This window comes from Bufo gargarizans, chromosome 8 (genome assembly GCF_014858855.1).
Source record: "Bufo gargarizans isolate SCDJY-AF-19 chromosome 8, ASM1485885v1, whole genome shotgun sequence".
Lineage (NCBI taxonomy): Eukaryota > Metazoa > Chordata > Amphibia > Anura > Bufonidae > Bufo > Bufo gargarizans.
Window position 1 is genome coordinate 128,732,407 of NC_058087.1, and position 18,868 is coordinate 128,751,274.

Sequence of the window (18,868 nt, forward strand, 5' to 3'; positions counted from 1 at the left end):
ACAATGAATGTGCAAGCATGCATCAGATACTTACAAATCTGGAAGAGTTGTCATTCCTCACAGTTTTTGCATTTCCAAATGCTGTTAATGGAAAATAAAATTGTGAAAGAGTGAAAGTGAGTGTTTATTTTTTGTCATCTGAGATAATGATGAAGAGCGAGTCAACCAGTAAAGCTGGATGACAGTGGCCGCTCTGGCCTGCTGCTACCACCAAGCCTTCTTCTGCTACTTGTGCTGGCTACAGCAACATTTTTGCCACTGTCCATTTCTTTGGCGGTCCCAGGCAATTGTCTGTTGTGCCCAAGCTTCACATGCACATGTCATATGGATTAACATTTAGAAGACTATTTCATGTGTAAAATGGAAAAGTAGTCCTTACCTTCCAGGACTGGATTTGACTGCAAGAGTTGTTCCTTCACTTGGTTAACTTCAGCTCCCTTACCACATACAGCTGCTACATAAGACATAACCAGCTTGCTTGCCTCTGAAACACACAATATGCAGACACACATGTAAATATCTATTGAATACTAGTTCTCAAAAAATGTATCAATCCTTTACATTTTATGCAGTTTTCTTTATTTATATACATAGTTCCCAATATTTTAAAATCTGCACATTTGGACCAGTTAGAATTTAGGTCTGCTTTGAAATGTGACCTCACCCAATGAAGGTGTTTGCCCGTTTATTGGGTGATCGCTGGCACATTCGCACAAACAAGTGTTTCTACAAACGATCATTGCCAATTACTGCCCTGATCCTTGGCTTGTGTAAAATGGTCTATAGACTACCATTATTAGCTGCTCCTCCACTGCAGGGATGAAAACACAAACTATGAACCTGAATGTAAAGGAAACTGCATACAGTAGTTACAAAAAGAAAAAAGAAAGATCCCATGTAACAATAAAGTCAAACATCCTAATATTTTCATATAAATCTATATTTTATACAAGTTATATGTCTGAATTAAGTAAACACAAGAACATACAAAGTCCACAGAAGTGTACTGGTTGAGAACCAAATTACAGCTGTATGACCATGGCAGGAACAAGAGCATGTGGGGAGACCGTACCCACAGTGACCTACTACAGTGACATAGGCACTCTTTTTACCGCTGTATGGCCCCCTCTAGAGGGAAAAACCCTCTGTGTGAAATTGGATGCATATGGAGGTATAATAAAGCCCCAGAAACGTTATTATCGCTATTTTGCACACGTTATCTGCATGAGGTATAAGACTCCAGGTGCCATAACATAGCAGCAATGCATTTGAAAATTACAGGGGGAATTTTTTTTTTTTTATAGGCACCAACATGCAAACACTACACTGTCTAAACCAATGAATACACCCTGCAACAGAAGGGCTACCCAGGGCAGGTGCCAGGGGCTCCAGGCTTATACATACTCACCAACATTGTAGGTCATACATTTGGGAAAAGTAAGCTCCATCCCAGGAATGCCAGTGAGCCTACTCAGGATCACGCATGGGCAGGGCTGACATAAGCCCCACCCATTTTCTGCCTGGGACTTCCCAAATTTTCTGGGACTGTCTCTGAAAATAAGGAACAATCTCTGCAAATTCAGAACTGTTGGCAACTAAACTTATGGCACCATTGTAGCCTTGCTAAAAATGTTCTAAGGCTTATTAAACCAGTGGTGAGGTAAACAAGGGGCACATAGTGATTCAAGTACTACAAAGGTCCACATTCAAAAGCCAACAGAAGCCATCCTCGTTTCCTAGACAATACCTAAATGAGTTTAATAACTCCCTAGCAATAAGCCATAGGCGACTATGCTGGAGTGGCACACTTTCGTCAAAATCAATATGGTCACCTACTCTATGTTCTAGTGCATATTGCCCACACACAATCAGATCTTCTGCTCCCTGTATTCCTACAGGGAACATAACCGCCAGGTACCACAGTAACCAATCAAATCATATTTGATTGGTTACTGTTCCCAAAGGGTTTTTCCGGGAGGGAAATGTTAATGACTTAGCCTCAAGATACAGTAGGTCATCAGTATCTGATCACTAGGGGTTTTGACACCCAGCACCCCCACCGATCAGCTGTTTGAAGAGCAGAAGCTGAAGTCTATAAACGGTTGATAAAGTGATCACTTCACATGACTAGAAACGTCTCATTCCGAGTACAGTATATATATTGTGCAAAATGCCCTGGAATAAATACTATACATAAAGGGCTGTTACACAAGCAACTACAGTATGTTTTGTTAATAAGCAACTGCAGACTAAATAAAACCTTGCCTGACCTCTACTCTAAATTTGATTAAATACTTTTCTGGTAATGATGACTTTTGGTAATGATCTGGAGAATTGAAAAAAAATAAAAAATAAAATACCATTCCCGGAATTATGACATGCTATACACATTATATACAAATACTACAGCGATATTACCAGATCCATAGGTTTAGATCATCAGAAGGGAAGGCATAAAAATGTCAGTCGTTATATGTATAATATCTTAGATTTAGGGATCATGCACACGACCATAGGCAGTTTTGTGGTCCGCAAACTGCAGATGCACAAAACACGGATACCAGCTGTGTTACGCATTTTGTGGAACAGAACTTCCAGCCCCTAATAGAACAGTGCTATCCTTGTCAATAATGCGGACAATAATAGGACATACTCTATATTTTTGGGGGTGGCATGGAACGGACATACGCATACTGACAGCACACTGTGTGCTGTCCGCACCCATGTGACCCCATTGAAGTGAATGGGTCCGCATCAGACCCACAAAAATACGTTCCTGTGCGTGAGCCCTTATGCTTTCTTTTCTGGGAGCATTTGGCTATAAAGTACACTATATGGCTAAAAGTATGTGCACACCCCTCCCATTACTTATTTCTGGTACTACAGCATACAGGTGTAAAAATTTATTAAGCAGGCAGTTATGCCATCTCCATAGACGTTGGTAGTAGTATGGGTCTTACAGAAGAAGTCAGGGACATTTATTAAACATTTGATGCCACTATTGTGGTATAAAAAAACGCTAATTTTGTTGCACAGCAGAATTGTGCCATTTCCTCCCTGGCTGTGACTGGATCGCGGCACAGCCAGGAAGACGGAGACGCCCATTGAGAAACCCTGGCGTCTCCTCCTCCCTGGACCGATGTTCGGTATTACCATACTGAGCATGAAACCCTCAGGATGGTGCAGCGGGGCGTAGGGGTTATATAAAAAGGGTGTCAGCATCAGCTGGGGGGAATGGGGGGGCATGCATAGGGTACCCCCCCAGCCCGAAGTACAACTATAAGTTAAACAGATGAAAGGTCCTCTTTAAATGTGGGACTGTCATAGGATGCCACTAGTCAGGGCTGAGGATTGGGGCAGTTATTGGGAATGTTAATTCGTAATAATTGTCCTGTGTAAAGGTGCCACCGATCACCTGATGAACAAGCCTCTCACATCAAAAATGCGTTCACCAATGAAATACCCAACATAATAGTTTCTGGGCAGCAGACCCCTGTTTAAACAGAACTATCTGTATGTGGACAAGTGAGCACAGTGGAGGTGATTACAACATGGAGCCCCCACCTCTGTTCAAGAGCAGGCAATTATTGGGAACAAATTGTCTGGACACTCATTCCATGCAAAGGGGCCTTAAAGTCATTGTCCACATTGCTGAGCGTCAGCTGGAGTGGTGAAAAGCATGCCAACACTGTCTCTGGAGGGATTAATCAAGCTTCACTATAATTAAAAAATTAGGTTTGGGTAATGCCATAAGAACATGACTTACTAGAATGCACAGTGCCCACTTTAAAATGAGATGAAGTCGTAATAATAATAGCGCAAGTTTGTTTTTCAGGGAATGGCCTGATTTTTGCTGAATAGGCATAGATTCCCCAAAAAGCTTCAAAAATCACGTGGAAAGCCTTCTCAGAGGAGTGGGGACTATTATAGCTACATAAACATGAGGGGCGGGTGTCAATCTCTATACTCAAATAGACATGGCTTTGGAATGACCCGTCCAACAATTTTATATGGGAGTACTGGTCAGGTGTCCGCATATGTAAAAAGTAAAGATTGAAGGGGTTGCTGTGCTACATTGTTTGCATAGATCCCATGCATTACTATAAGAGTGCGTGGGAGCTAATGCAGCCCTTTTAAGGATTTGTAAGCAGAAAATTCAATTAAAAGATACTGGGAGATGCTGGTTTACAGTCAGACACTGGAAATGGATGGCATGGCAGAGCAGGACAAATCTAGAAAATGCAGATTCAATGAATTTTCGGTCAAGTCCTCAAGAGTAGCCATAAAGTTTTTAGATTGCAAAGAGTACCGTAATCTATGCTGTATACATTACTAGGTTTAGGCTTCTTTCACACCGGCGTTTTGGCTTTCCGTTTGTGAGATCTGTTCAAGGCTCTCACAAGCGGTCCAAAAAAGTTTGCATTTAATGCATTCTGAATGAAAAAGGATTGCAGCATTTTGGTGTCCGTCTGACGAAACAGAGCAAACAATGCAAGTCAATGAGGACAGATCAGTTTTCTATGACACAATCTGGCACAATGGTGTTCAAGACGGATCCGTCTTGGCTATGTTAAAGATAATACAAACGGATCCGTTCTGGACGGATGCAGACGGTTGTATTATCTGAATAGATCCGTCTGTGCAGATCCATGATGGATCCACACCAAAACGCGAGTGTGATGTAGGCCTTGAGATGTAATTTATGTTTTATGGTTTTCTTTTTTATTATATTCTCGGTTATACATTTTTAATAATGCTTGCAGAGCATGTTGTGCTTATAATAAATGCAGTGACAAAGCAGATCACAGCTAAAGGTTAATTGTTTGCTAAAAGTTAAATGCTGTGATTTAATGCTAAAAGCACCCATCTCTGCATGCATTCCAAATAGCTGTTTATGGACATAGCACAGTTAGTCTTGGTTAGTTGCCATGGAGACAGGCTGATCCATCTTAGAGAGTCCAGGGACCATCTACACAGCAACATGTGACTTCTTGTTGGAGAAGTCACATGACTTTTTATGTAATGATAGTCAAATTGCCATCTGTCCCATATTAGGGACACAACAGACTTGCTCCTGAAGATCCCAAACATCACTGTAGAGCAAGGATGGCCAACCTGAGGGCTCTCCAGCTGTTGCCAAACTACAACTCCCAGCATGCCCAGACTGCCTACATTTATTATCCTACAGCAGGGCATGGTTTTACAACAGCTGGAGAGCCACAGGTTGGCCATGCCTGCTGTAGAGGATCATGTCTCTATAGTTTCAATTGATGTGGAGGCACTCTACAGTAGTATACCGCATGAATGGGGTCACAAAGCAGTTCAACGCTTTCTGGAATCCAAGGGAGTTAAATTCTGGGCACATAACCAATTTGTTGCTGCTCTTTGGAATATATTCTCCTGCACAACTACTTTCTCTAAGTCCAAATTCTACCACCAGCTCAGGGGCACAGCTATGGGGAACCCTTGTGTCCCTTTGTATGCCAACTTGCTCCTGGGCTGATGGAGGATAGAATGGTATTTGGGGAGGTTGACGATGATAGGATCCCCATATCCTGTTTTGTGGGATTTTCATTGACGACATCCTTATACTATGGGATAGGTCGCTGGACTCCTTTAAAGGATTTGTGGAACATCTCAATGTAAAGCACATGGGCCTGAAATTAACCTGGGAGGCAAACAAGACTGAAATTCTTGGATATCATCATCTCAAAGGAAGGTGTACTTCACACCGAAATCAATTGAAAACCAAAGGCTGCTAACAGTCTGCTTCATTGGGAGAGTCACCATCCACCCCCACTTACAAAAGGAATTCCGAAAGGGCAATATACGAGGGTCAGGAGAAATTGCTCCGATACAAATCGGTATTTTTTTAAATAATCCCAGGATCTCAGGGATAGATTCCTCCAGAGGTAACCAAGAGATGTCCTGAGTGGGGCCTTTAAATATTCTTCCTCCTTAAGTTGTGATGAACTGTTACGACCATGGGAACGAGAGAGGTTAAAAAAAAAATAAAAAAATAAAAAAAAAAACAACAGGATGATGGGGACTTTTGATAATGGGAATGAAAGTCTTGGAGATCCCGCATATACACTGGGATATTCTCCTAACAGATCCCATATAATTAGATGTCCTCACACCATGGCCCTCAGTCACCTTTAGGAGCGGTAGATCAATAAGAGATCGTTTAGTACATAGCATGTATGAAAAACCAAAACCAACAGGGACATGGCTTGACCGAAAATTTGTGGGCACCTTTACATGTGGAGGATTCATCGCCTGCCCCTTTGTCCTGAAGTCAAATTGTTTCTAAAGTACTTTGACAGAAAAATAATACAGGATGAGAGACTGCTAATTGTAAGACATGGTGGGTAGTATACATAGTCACCTGTAGTTGTCCCTTAAGTTATGTAGGTAAGACCAAGTGCCAGCTAAGAAGAAGGTGCATTGGGGCTCACCTGGGGGATATAAAACATAAATGTGAGACCTATCTGGTGACCCACGGTATTAAACATTGTGGAGGAAATCCTGATGCCCTTAGATTCCAGGTCATTGAGGCGATTCATCCATCCCCCCGTAGGCGATTGGAATAAAATATTGCAAAAAGCGGCCCAGTGGATCTACAGATTAAAAACTGTGAATCCGCTGGGACTTAATGAACAGTTATTGTTAAGCTGTTTCCTATAGACTACACCTCCCCACCCAAGGCTTGCCCAACTGATTGCCACCCATATTTTTCGCTTAAAGGTAGTCTGTTCTGATGGCCAAAGTGAGCCTACAATTTATGTATCAATTATTTGAACTGTGTCTTTACCTGGTTTGTTAAACACAGCTTAAATACGTTAACCCTTCTATTAGGCACTATTGAAACATATGGTCTCGTAGATAATTAAAGGGACACAGTCACCTGGATTTTACTTAGAGCTAACAGCATCACCACATTAGTCTCCACGATTGACATTAAAATATACTAGTATTACTGCCCTGTGTCTTTTATTTGATCTATAAAATCGGTTTTACTAATATGTAAAGTACCTCAATAAGGCGCCCACGGGCAGGGGCGGACTGGGCCGGGGGGCAATTGCCCCCCGGGCCTCCCTGGCTTGCTGTCCCGGCCGGAATAAACAGCCGCTTTATGCCAGGGACGAGACGGGGAGCAGGGGAGCAGTGCGCCGGAGCGGCGCAGGCGGCGCGATGACGTCATCGGCGCGATGACGTCATCGCGCCACCTGCGCCGGTCCTGCGGCCTAACTGAGCCGCTGCCGTAAAGTGATAGTGATTGCATCTCTGTGCTGGCTGGAGGCGGGAGTCCAGAGAAGCAGGGAGGTAAGTATGTCTGACTGACTTTTTTTTTCTTCTTTATTTCTGTCCCTATCTGGCTACTACTGGGCTGGCACTTTGAGGGGGGTGGGGGGCAGGGGGCACAATCTGGCTAGTGGTGGCTACTCCTGGCACATTATAGGGGGCCCCCCCCCTAATCTGGCTACTACTGCCAGTAGTAGCCAGATTAGGGGGGGGCCCCCTATAATGTGCCAGGAGTAGCCACCACTAGCCAGATTGTGCCCCCTGCCCCCCACCCCCCTCATAAAGTGATGAGGGGGGTGGGGGGGCACGGGGGCACAATATGGGGGGCCTGTGGCACATTATGGGGGGGCATATGGCTACAGGCACATTATAGGGGGGCCCTATGTGGCTACAGGCACATTATAGGGGGGCCCTATGTGGCTACTGGCACATTATAGGGGGGCCCTATGTGGCTACTGGCACATTATAGGGGGGCCCTATGTGGCTACTGGCACATTATAGGGGGGCCCTATGTGGCTACTGGCACATTATAGGGGGGCCCTATGTGGCTACTGGCACATTATAGGGGGGCCCTATGTGGCTACTGGCACATTATAGGGGGGCCCTATGTGGCTACTGGCACATTATAGGGGGGCCCTATGTGGCTACTGGCACATTATAGGGGGGCCCTATGTGGCTACTGGCACATTATAGGGGGGCCCTATGTGGCTACTGGCACATTATAGGGGGGCCCTATGTGGCTACTGGCACATTATAGGGGGGCCCTATGTGGCTACTGGCACATTATAGGGGGGCCCTATGTGGCTACTGGCACATTATAGGGGGGCCCTATGTGGCTACTGGCACATTATAGGGGGGCCCTATGTGGCTACTGGCACATTATAGGGGGGCCCTATGTGGCTACTGGCACATTATAGGGGGGCCCTATGTGGCTACTGGCAGATTATAGGGGGGCCTATGGCTACTGGCAGATTATAGGGGGGCCTATGGGCTACTGGCAGATTATAGGGGGCCTATGGGCTACTGGCAGATTATAGGGGGCCTTTGGGCTACTGGCACAATATAGGGGGGCCTATGGGCTACTGGCACAATATAGGGGGGCCTATGGCTACTGGCACATTATATGGGGGGCCTATGGCGACTGGCACATTATAGGGGGGGCCTATGGCTACTGGCACATTATAGGGGGGGCTATGGCTACTGGCACATTATAGGGGGGGCTATGGCTACTGGCACATTATAGGGGGGGCTATGGCTACTGGCAGATTATAGGGGGGGCTATGGCTACTGGCAGATTATAGGGGGGCTATGGCTACTGGCAGATTATAGGGGACCTATGGCTACTGGCACATTATGGGGGGCATATGGCTACAGGCACATTATAGGGGGGCCCTATGTGGCTACTGGCACATTATAGGGGGGCCCTATGTGGCTACTGGCACATTATAGGGGGGCCCTATGTGGCTACTGGCACATTATAGGGGGGCCCTATGTGGCTACTGGCACATTATAGGGGGGCCCTATGTGGCTACTGGCACATTATAGGGGGGCCCTATGTGGCTACTGGCACATTATAGGGGGGCCCTATGTGGCTACTGGCACATTATAGGGGGGCCTATGGGCTACTGGCAGATTATAGGGGGCCTATGGGCTACTGGCAGATTATAGGGGGCCTTTGGGCTACTGGCACAATATAGTGGGGCCTATGGGCTACTGGCACAATATAGGGGGGCCTATGGCTACTGGCACATTATATGGGGGGCCTATGGCTACTGGCACATTATATGGGGGGCCCTATGTGGCTACTGGCACATTATAGGGGGCACTATGGGGACATTAGCTCAACTGGGGATATTACAAGGGGGTATTTTGTGCACTGTCTATTATAAGGAGAATTATTTCTACTGGGGGGGTGGGGCATTATAGTGGGCTTTATTACTCCCCCATGGTATGACCCCCTAGTAGCAGCCCCAGCCTCTCCCTGCTCTGTGACCCCTCTGCCCCTTCTCCAAATCCTTATTATGAAATCTTTCTCATTAGGATAAAACACAACATCAGCTCCGCCGAGCCCCCGGCCAAAGCGTGGAAGTGGCGTCCGAGATCCCCAAGGGTCAAGTAACTAAGTTTTCAAATGAAATATGTTTATGTTATACACATATAGCCTACACTGTGCCACACAATATACAGTTTCTCCTGCAAAAGTCATCAAGTGTCATGGGGGGGGACACAGAGCAGCGCCCAGCGGGGAGGAGAGAATACACGGATGCAACACTGTATCAGCCAGAAAATGACACTTTCGGCATTATACCAAAAATGCAATTTTCGGCTGATGTGTTTCGGCGGCCGATATATCGGAGCATCCCTGGTTTATTTTGTTTTACTGTGTTCTAATTTACATGGCTGACGAAAGTGGGGGGGGGGGGGGGGGGGGGCTCAGTGGGCCTCTGGGTGTTACTTGCCCCCTGGGCCAAAAGTTGCCAGTCAGCCCCTGCCCACGGGGATGCACAAACATTACGTCGGAGCTGAGCAGTGAATAAATTAGCAGTGGGGCGGCGCTGGGCTCTGAAGTAATGGGAGAGGCTGGGCTCCAATGCCGGAGGGATGTCCCCATGGGCTCCTTATTGAGGTACTTAACATATTAATAAAACAGAGTTTATAGACCAAATAAAAGACACAGGGCAGTAATACTAGTATATTTTAATGTAAATTGTGGAGACTAATGTGGTGATGTTATTAGCTCAGCAAGTAAAATCCAGCTGACAGTGTCCCTTTAAGGAACTCCTCTCTCTCTCTTTCCTAACCTTACATCTAGATTCTAGACTGATGGTTTAAGCCTGAAATTTATATAAATATAATCTATATATCATTATAAGTGACTTTTTTCCTCTAGAGTGGACCTAATATTTTAAAATATTAGGGCAATTTTTTTAAGTGACAGATTCCAGATGGGGTAGTCCTCGTCAGGGCATGTGCTCCATACTTAGGCCTTTAGGGCTAGTATAGTACCCCCTGTAGGGCAAAACAGGGACAGAACAGTTCCCCAATTTCGCCTCTATATTTCAAGGTACCCGTACTGGACGTCCTGTAATAAAAATACAAGAGGGACTGGACCCACTACTGGAACATTAATCCGATTTGCCTGGATGCGGTAAGACAACTGTGCTTTGAACTGTCTGGTCCCTGTTGGGTGCCGCCGTGCACCTGTGTACCATTGTGTACTTGATTGTATATTTTTTGGAATTCATTTTTGTGTTTTTCAATATCCATATTAAAATGTATGTTTTAATTTGTTAAAACGCAAATTGTGACAATATTGCACTCACTGTAACCAGTGTAGTTTGGAATTTGTTCGTGTGCGCAGATCCATTGAAAATACTGGGTCAGGATTCAGTCCGGATGCCATGCATTCACTACACACATCACATCTGGACAGAACCTTGCACCTGTGAAAGAGCCCTTAGATTTTTTTTACACCCAAGGAAGCTACTTTATCATCAAAAGTGATCAAGAGAGAAGGAAATCAGAAGGTCCAGAATCTACAAGGCCATGTATTGGAGTTAGGCTAGTTCCACAGGGCCAAAGCTGTATAAACCAAGGTCAGGGAAGGAAGAGTTTGATCAATCTGGTAAACAGGTAATCGGTCAGGGCAGGCACCACAAAAGATCAATGTGGTGGACAAGCAGAAATCTGGGACAGGAGTTCATAAGACAAACACCTTTGCAGGGACTAGACACTCTAGGAAACGTATTGCCAAAACACCTCCCCATAGGGGAAGGCTTCTTAAATATCCCAGGAAAAAAGTAATTAGGTGGGAACAGACTAGGCTGTGGGCGCTGGCACTTAAGTGCCTGGGAGAATGCGTGCACCCCACTAGCAGGCAGAAGGCAAGGATGGCCAGAAACAAGGGTCCAGGAAGATGAACACACTCAAGCGGCTGTACCAGCAGAGGAAAGATGCCGGCGGAGAAGAAACTGCCAGCACCACAGAGCTGAAGGAGGAATGAGTACTCCAGCAGCCCTGCCCACTGGAAGATGCTGGCAGACATGGAATGCTGGCATTACAAAAATGTTTACAGGAGATATTTATTCTACTAGTAAATCCATGTGACCAAACTAAAAATGTGATCACCAAACAAAAACAAAAAAAGTAAAGTTTACATCTTATGGGTACAATCTATCTTTGAAATGTTACTAAACTAGACCAATACATAGAATGCAGGATAAGGTAAAGAACAAAAATCTATCAGATGGCTAGAGAGGTACTCCCAATTCCAAATGTATGGTCAGTCTGTAGTCTACCTAGATCAACAAGAACTTCTGGCATTTGCCTCCTAAGTACTATCTGGCATTTGCCTCCTAAGTACTTTGGAATTTACATTAAAACAAATCTGATTTCTTCTGATGTAATTTGTAAACTTATTCTCCAGCAATATACATTACCAGGTTGAGGGAGGACAGGTTGAGTTGTGTTCAAAAGGAAAATTCTTTAATATGAAAAAAAATAAAAAATGTACTGATAATATCAAAAAAGTTAGTTTAGTCTGACACCACATCTCCTGTTCATGCTTTTCAAATGTGGAATGTAGCTAAAGTACAATACACGATAAATATGTTACCTTCTTACATTCCATCCATTTCAATTCTATTTAACAATCTTTTACACATTTTTTCAAAAAGAAATGTTATGGCAAGATGCCAACTGTAGGCCAAAATGGCACTGGAAAGTGCAACTGGCAGGTAGGTATTTGTGGGGCCTTTTGTCCTAAAAGCAAATTAGGAGATGGAATCGCAACCCTTCACCTAATAAAGGTGTGGCAATGGACGAATCACAGCCCGAACGGCTGTATGGCTGGCCACTCATCGGTGGGTGTGGAAATGGCTGTGCAGCTGGGTCCTCAAGAAATCTAATCCAAAATCACCCTGAAACATACATGGCTCAGCTAGCTGAATGAGGAGGTGTGGTGTCACAATTTGGGCCATGCTCCTCAAGTTGTACATTTATAAAGGTCCAAGAAATAACATTGGTGGTATTGCCAATTTTCTTTTCACCAATGCGGCGTCATGCAGGATTCAGCGTCTACTAGGCCCACCCCAGACTACAGTCAGTGAAGAGGACCACTACTGGCTCAGGCTCCTCATCGCTGCAGTGCGTCTCCTTCTGAGAACTGTGGCGAGTGGCGGTACGATGGGGGGGGGGGGGGAGGCCGCCCCCTATCATTGGTGGGCAGTGCACCCTCCCTCCCACCCCCCCCCCCAAATCATTGGTGGCAGCGGCAGCTGGACCGATCTTCACTAAATTTGGCACACAGGTAAATCAGGTGTCCAGGAAGGTCTACGCTCTGTAGGACTTACCGTTCCTGAGATATTCCCAAAAAAGGACCTGCATTAGCCAATAGAAGCCAGCAAGCCTTTCAGTTAAAGGGGATATCCTCTGGATAGATCATCTGATCGGCGGGGGTCTGACACCTGGGACCCCCGCCGATTAGCTGTTTAAGAAGGCAGCGGCGCTCCAGAATTAGATTCATTAGCGCCGCAGCCTTCTCACTGTTTACCGCAGGGCCAGTGATGTCACGACTAGTATCAACTGGCCTGGGCGGGGCTAAGCTCAATTCGAGTGAACAGAGCTTAGCCGCGCCGAGGCCTTTGATACTAGTCGTGACGTCACTAGGCCTGCAGTAAACGAACAGTGAGAAGGCCTGGCGCTTCTGGAGCGCCGCTACCGTCTCAAACAGCTGATTGGCAGGGATACCAGGTGTTGGACCCCTGCCGATCAGATGCTGATAATCCAGAGGATATATCATCAGTTTAAACAAACTGCAGCACCCCTTTAAATCTTAACTGCCATTTACATGGTCACATGTCCCTTATTAGCCAATAGAAGCTCGCAGGTCTACTCCAGGTTGCCATAACAACTGATCACAGGTTTTAGCAGTTAGCAGGTCCTTAAATATTTAGTCATATGACGGCACAAATACACTTCTACATGCATTGGGGGCACTGTGAAGGTCACTGTTAAAGGGGGCGGGCACTGTGAAGGTCACTGTTAAAGGGGGCGGGCACTGTGAAGGTCACTGTTAAAGGGGGCGGGCACTGTGAAGGTCACTGTTAAAGGGGGCGGGAACTGTGAAGGTCACTGTTAAAGGGGGCGGGCACTGTGAAGGTCACTGTTAAAGGGGGCGGGCACTGTGAAGGTCACTGTTAAAGGGGGCGGGCACTGTGAAGGTCACTGTTAAAGGGGTGGTCAATGTTAAAGGGGCGGCCACTGTGGAGGTCATTGTTAAAGGGGTGGGTACTGTAGAGGTCACTGTTATGGGGGAAACTGTTGATATCCTTTTACGACACACGGAAACAAAATGAAATCGATGAAATATACCTGTGCCTGCTAGTATGCATGTGTAAATAAGTCAGCCGAAACGTTGCGCTGCCCACATGGGTGAATAAAAGGTGATTGTTTGGGCCGTGCACCCTTCTACTGATTGTGCTGCCTATATATATACACTGTAATTTTTAAGTAGAGAGCATTATACATTTACTTATTTGGCATTAATGGCAGCCAAACTCACCCCAGAGTGGTTCACCCAACTTCCACTGTCCCTGCCTCTGTCCCTCTCAGCCTCAGATCACCCTCCCATCAGACCCCCAGCCTACATCAGACTTGGATCAGGTCTGGACTGCGCTGCCACTCGGCAAATTCACTCACCGTCCTTTGTCTTCTTGTCACCGCACTGTGACCTGACGGCGCACAGCATCAGGTCATAGTTTGTGCCTACGTGGACTACGTTCTGACGCTGTACATATCAAGACACAGAGCGGAGCCCGGAAGAAGACCAGGGAAGGTGAGTATAGCCAGCGCAGTTCTCGCCCTCCTGTGTCTCCTGCATGCTAATTAGTATGACTTGTTCCATAATGGAAGTGGTCATTAGCATTTGGACTATATGCTCTGGCAGAGGAGCAGGGAGCCACATGAAATGATCCACTAGGCTGTATGCAGCCTGTGTGCCGGAGATTCCCCACCCCTGGCCTACAGGAAGATCACAAATGCTCTTTATGTCAATGCATATCTGAATCCAAAATACTTCATCAGCATACAAAACATGGACATACTGGAGCTATCTGAGAGACTAAAGACTAAAAACCTCCCTACCAGAAACCACTCACACATTTCCCTATTCAAAAGGACAAAAGCACAGAACCAGAAAAGACTGACGTTATTTATAGAGACCTCTTCATAATTGCCCACCGTTGGAAAGTACTGGCTTTAAATGTTGGGTTCTTATGATTTATACTGTTTGGGTGAAAAGAGCAAGAAGCAGCAATCTGGAGAAACCCCTTCATCGCTAAATGATTCCATAACTATCTGCATCTATATTAACTGAACGCACTTTTGAAACCTTCGTCTTCCACAACTACAGGAAATGGCTGTCTCCTATTTACATCATGGCTTCAATTATGCTAATGAAATCAAGATGCTGCTAATAACATTGTTGGGTTTTCTTCCTTACAAGGCAAACACATTATTCTTCCATGCCCGGTTAACACGCTTTTGCTATTAGATCCATTATAATACAATGAATTATCAACTTTGGATTTTTAAGCCCAACAGTCATCATAATCTGGTTTAACACTGTTCAAAACAATGCAAAGACTTCTACTGGAAACGAATGTCCAGCTCTGCACTCAGATCAACCTAGCGGAGTTTATATGCCCATCTCCAATATTCCTACACCATGCACCAGCTGGGCACTACATAGAGATGAACAAAAGCCTATTGTAATAACCTACAAAGTAACCAATTCTCAGATTATAGATATTGTATATTATAATGTAGAAGGGTTCTCTAGGGGGAAAAAAAAGAAGCTTTGCCAATCACTCATAGCGACCATCAGCACCCCACAATTACACCGCATGGTACCAATGGGAACATAGGAAGCTCCCTCTATAAACGACTTAGATGTAGCGGTCAGCATTCACCATGGCATCAAAGGGGTTAGATTAATCTTCAGTCCTGGCCATTACAGCAGGAGCTAAAAGTCACTGTTAGGCTGGGTTCACACAGGCGTGTCCGTATTAGGTCCGGATGCGTCCCGGTGTATTGCGGCAAACCCGCGCGAGTAGGTACGCAATTGCAGTCAGTTTTGACTGCGATTGCGTTCCGATGTTCAGTTTTTATCGCGCGGGTGCAATGTGTTTTGCACGCCTGTGATAAAAAAAAAAGACTGTGGTACCCAGACCCAAACTTCTTCACAGAAGTTCAGGTTTGGTTTCGGTGTTGTGTAGATGTTATTATTTTCCCTTATAACATGGTTATAAGGGAAAATAGCATTCTGAATACAGAATGCTTAGTAGGTGGTCAATTGAGAGTTAAAAAAATAAAATTAACTCACCTTCTCCTTTTGATCGCGTAGTTGCCGGTCTCTTCTTACTTCTTTAATGATGAACTACCGGCTAAAGGACCTGTGGTGACGTCAGATCACATGGTCCAATCATCCAACCGCGGTGATGGACCATGTGATCTGATGTCACCACAGGTCATTTAGCCGGTAGTTCATCATTAAAGAAGTAAGAAGAGACCGGGAACTACGCGATCAAGAGGAGAAGGATAGTTAATCATTTTATTTTTTTTAACCCTCAATTGACCACCTACTATGCATTCTGTATTCAGAATGCTATTATTTTCTTATATGTTATAAGGGAAAATAATACAGTGAATAGACTGTCACCTAGCAACCATGCGTGAAAATCGCACTTGCTTGCGATTTTCACTCAGCCCCATTCACTTCTATGGGGCCCTACAATATAGAGCATGCTGCGATTTTCACGCAACGCATAAGCGATGCGTGAAAATCACAGCTCATGTGCACAGCCCCATAGAAATGAATGGGTCCAGATTCAGTGCGGGTGCAATGCATTCACCTCCCGCATTGCGCCCGCGCAGAAATCTCGCCTGTGTAAACTCAGCCTTAGGCCCCTGCAGTGATCCCATCACCCCACTGTACATGTACAACATTTTGCAGGAACATCTTGCCTGCAGTGCCATACATGTACAGCAGATATCAGGAAGGGGTTAAAAAAAAAAAAAAAGGGAACCTGTCAATTGAACATAGTGTTTGAACTGCAGGCAGCATGTTATAGAGCAGAAGGTATATATTTATACATATATTTTTTTTTTTATGGGAAAAGACTGCATGAAACTTGTAATTTAAATACTTGCTCAATTTGAGCTTTGAAGTCAAGGAGGTGGTCCTATCAGTGGTTGACTGCCTTCCCTCTATGATTGTGCATACACAGATAGCTGATCACTGATGGGAAAAACATAATCAGCAGCACAGCATAACCTCCCATGGGGCAGACATCCAATTTTCTTGGTACCAAAAACAATGGTCCAAAGGTGGTGCTCGCGGATTGGGATCCAGGCCAAGGATTTCTTGATGCAGAAGTAATTCAAAAGGATCCAAAAAGTAATTCCATAATCCAAAAATACTTTCCTTTTTTTGTCCAGCAGCATACAATAAATGTGACGTTTCGACTTAAGTCGAAACGTTGCATTTATTGATCACTGATGGGACCACCTCCTTGACTTTAAATGAACATCTAAACCAGGGGTAGGCAACCTCCGACTCTCCAGCTGTTGTGAAAATACAACTCCCAGTATGCATACTTGCTCTGCTCTTCTAAAAACTCTCATAGAAATGAACGGAGCATGCTGGGAATTGCAGTTCCACAACAGCTGAAGAGCCGCAGGCTGCTGATCCCTGATCTAAACCAATCTAAATTTGTATGGGGAGCTTGTGACTAGATGATGTAGGACAGAAGGAATGGGGTGCACTGAATTTCTCCTCTTTTCCTACAGTCACACATAAGAGCTCAGCTGAGAACACATAGGTCTGGGGGTGCTGAGAGATAGCTGCTAGCCAAACATCTATTGGAGGTGTGTGGGTAGTTTTATAATCCATGTCATTTCAATGTCATCTACGTTTCAAATTTTGCAGTTCTGAAAAGCAAAGCATCCAATTCTGACATGCCTGCTGGACCCAGGGTGCCCACTGACGTCATCTGATAGGTCACCCCAATGTAATACAACCATACCGAATAATGGAAAATTTGTATACAGTACCTGTTTTTCCTGCTCCACTTTCACCAGTGATGAGAATACACTGATCCTTGTCTTGGTCCCTTAGAGAACGATATGCTTCATCAGAAAGAGCGTAACTGCAACATAAAAAGAGAAATAATGTGAAAAATGTCATCCATTAGAAAAAACTAACCGGAAAAGATCACAACATGAAGGTACAGTACTCGCAATGTGCAACAAGACTGTATTCAATATTTGCTTGTAAGGAATTAAAGTAGTGTGTGCTTTTTGTAATACTCCAGTAAGAAGAATGACGGGTTGCCTAGCGGTGTTAGGTTGATTACACAGGAAGATGTGCTGCCGATAATCTGGCATCAGATGCCCATCAGCAGATTCTCGTTCATTGACTGATCAAATACTCGATTATACGAGGCAATCATCAGGAATGAGTGTTCTTCCCGAAAATCTGTCTAATAGGGGCATTACTTGTAAGGCCGAGTTCACACTTGAGTTATTTGGTCAGTTACTCAGAGATCAGGTATAATGTAAAGATTTTCTCCAGTTCTGCTTTTTTTGACCCGTACCTGGTTTTGGCTCACAATAACTGACAGAAATAACTGATCAAAACTTTCGGTCTGCAAAATATTAACTATTGTAACTAAGTATATAGCAGCTGTAACTAGAGAAATTCTGATGAAATCCAATCCATGTTTCATGTTTGAAGGACCAGAAATAATTGATCCACAACAATCTGTAAGATGATGGTTGCAGGACAACATTTGTCTATGCCCCACACTGCCGCAGACTCTCTCATTCAATTTACGGGTGCTTTCTAACATCTACTTAAAGAGGACCTTTCATACACTAAGTATCAGGACACGTAGGGCATAGTGCAGACAGTGGGATCTAACTGCACTTATTATTTTTTCTGGGCGCCGCTCCGTTCGCCCGCTGTGACCCCTGTTTTATTCTCTCGTCTGGTATGCCAATTTTAGCATCGGAGCAATGAGTCTATCACCGTGGGCGCCGTCTTCTCTCTGGCTGTAGCGCTGTCCAATCGTAGCAGAGAGCATCACAGCCAGGGAGAAAAGAAAATAAAAAACAAACACTCACCTTCTCCCTGGCTGTGACGCTCTCTGCTGCGATTGGACAGCGAGCGCCACAGCCAGAGAGAAGGGGACGCCCACGGAGACAGACTCAGTCTCCTCCTTGCTCTGATGCTAAAATTAGCATACCAGGCGGGAGAATGCAACTGGGGCCACAGCGGGCGAACGGAGAGGCGCCCAGAAAAAATAGTAAGTGCAGTTAGATCCCTGCACTATGCCCTACGTGTCCTGATACTTCATTTATAATGTTTGGACCCATGAAAGGTCCTCTAACACTTCCTACTTGCATTCAAATACATTAGCTACTATTTGTGATAGATGGCATCAGTGCATTATCTGTAGGTGTCTGGTGGCATCAGCGGCAGAGCTTGCCAAGAGCTCATTTG

General features: G+C 45.0%; 1 protein-coding gene across 4 annotated transcripts in view; it reads right to left on the bottom strand.

The window, feature by feature from the left end:
- The window catches only part of MYO1B (myosin IB), a 222,487-nt gene that overhangs the window by 117,789 nt on the left and 85,830 nt on the right, over nt 1–18,868 (bottom strand). For all 4 annotated transcript variants that reach the window (XM_044302812.1, XM_044302811.1, XM_044302809.1 and 1 more), the window contains exons 4-6: nt 17,419–17,513; nt 380–484; nt 35–81 (exon numbers count right to left, since the gene is read on the bottom strand). In XM_044302812.1, coding sequence (XP_044158747.1) covers nt 35–81; nt 380–484; nt 17,419–17,513 — 247 coding nt within the window. The remainder of the gene's footprint in view (nt 1–34; nt 82–379; nt 485–17,418; nt 17,514–18,868) is intronic.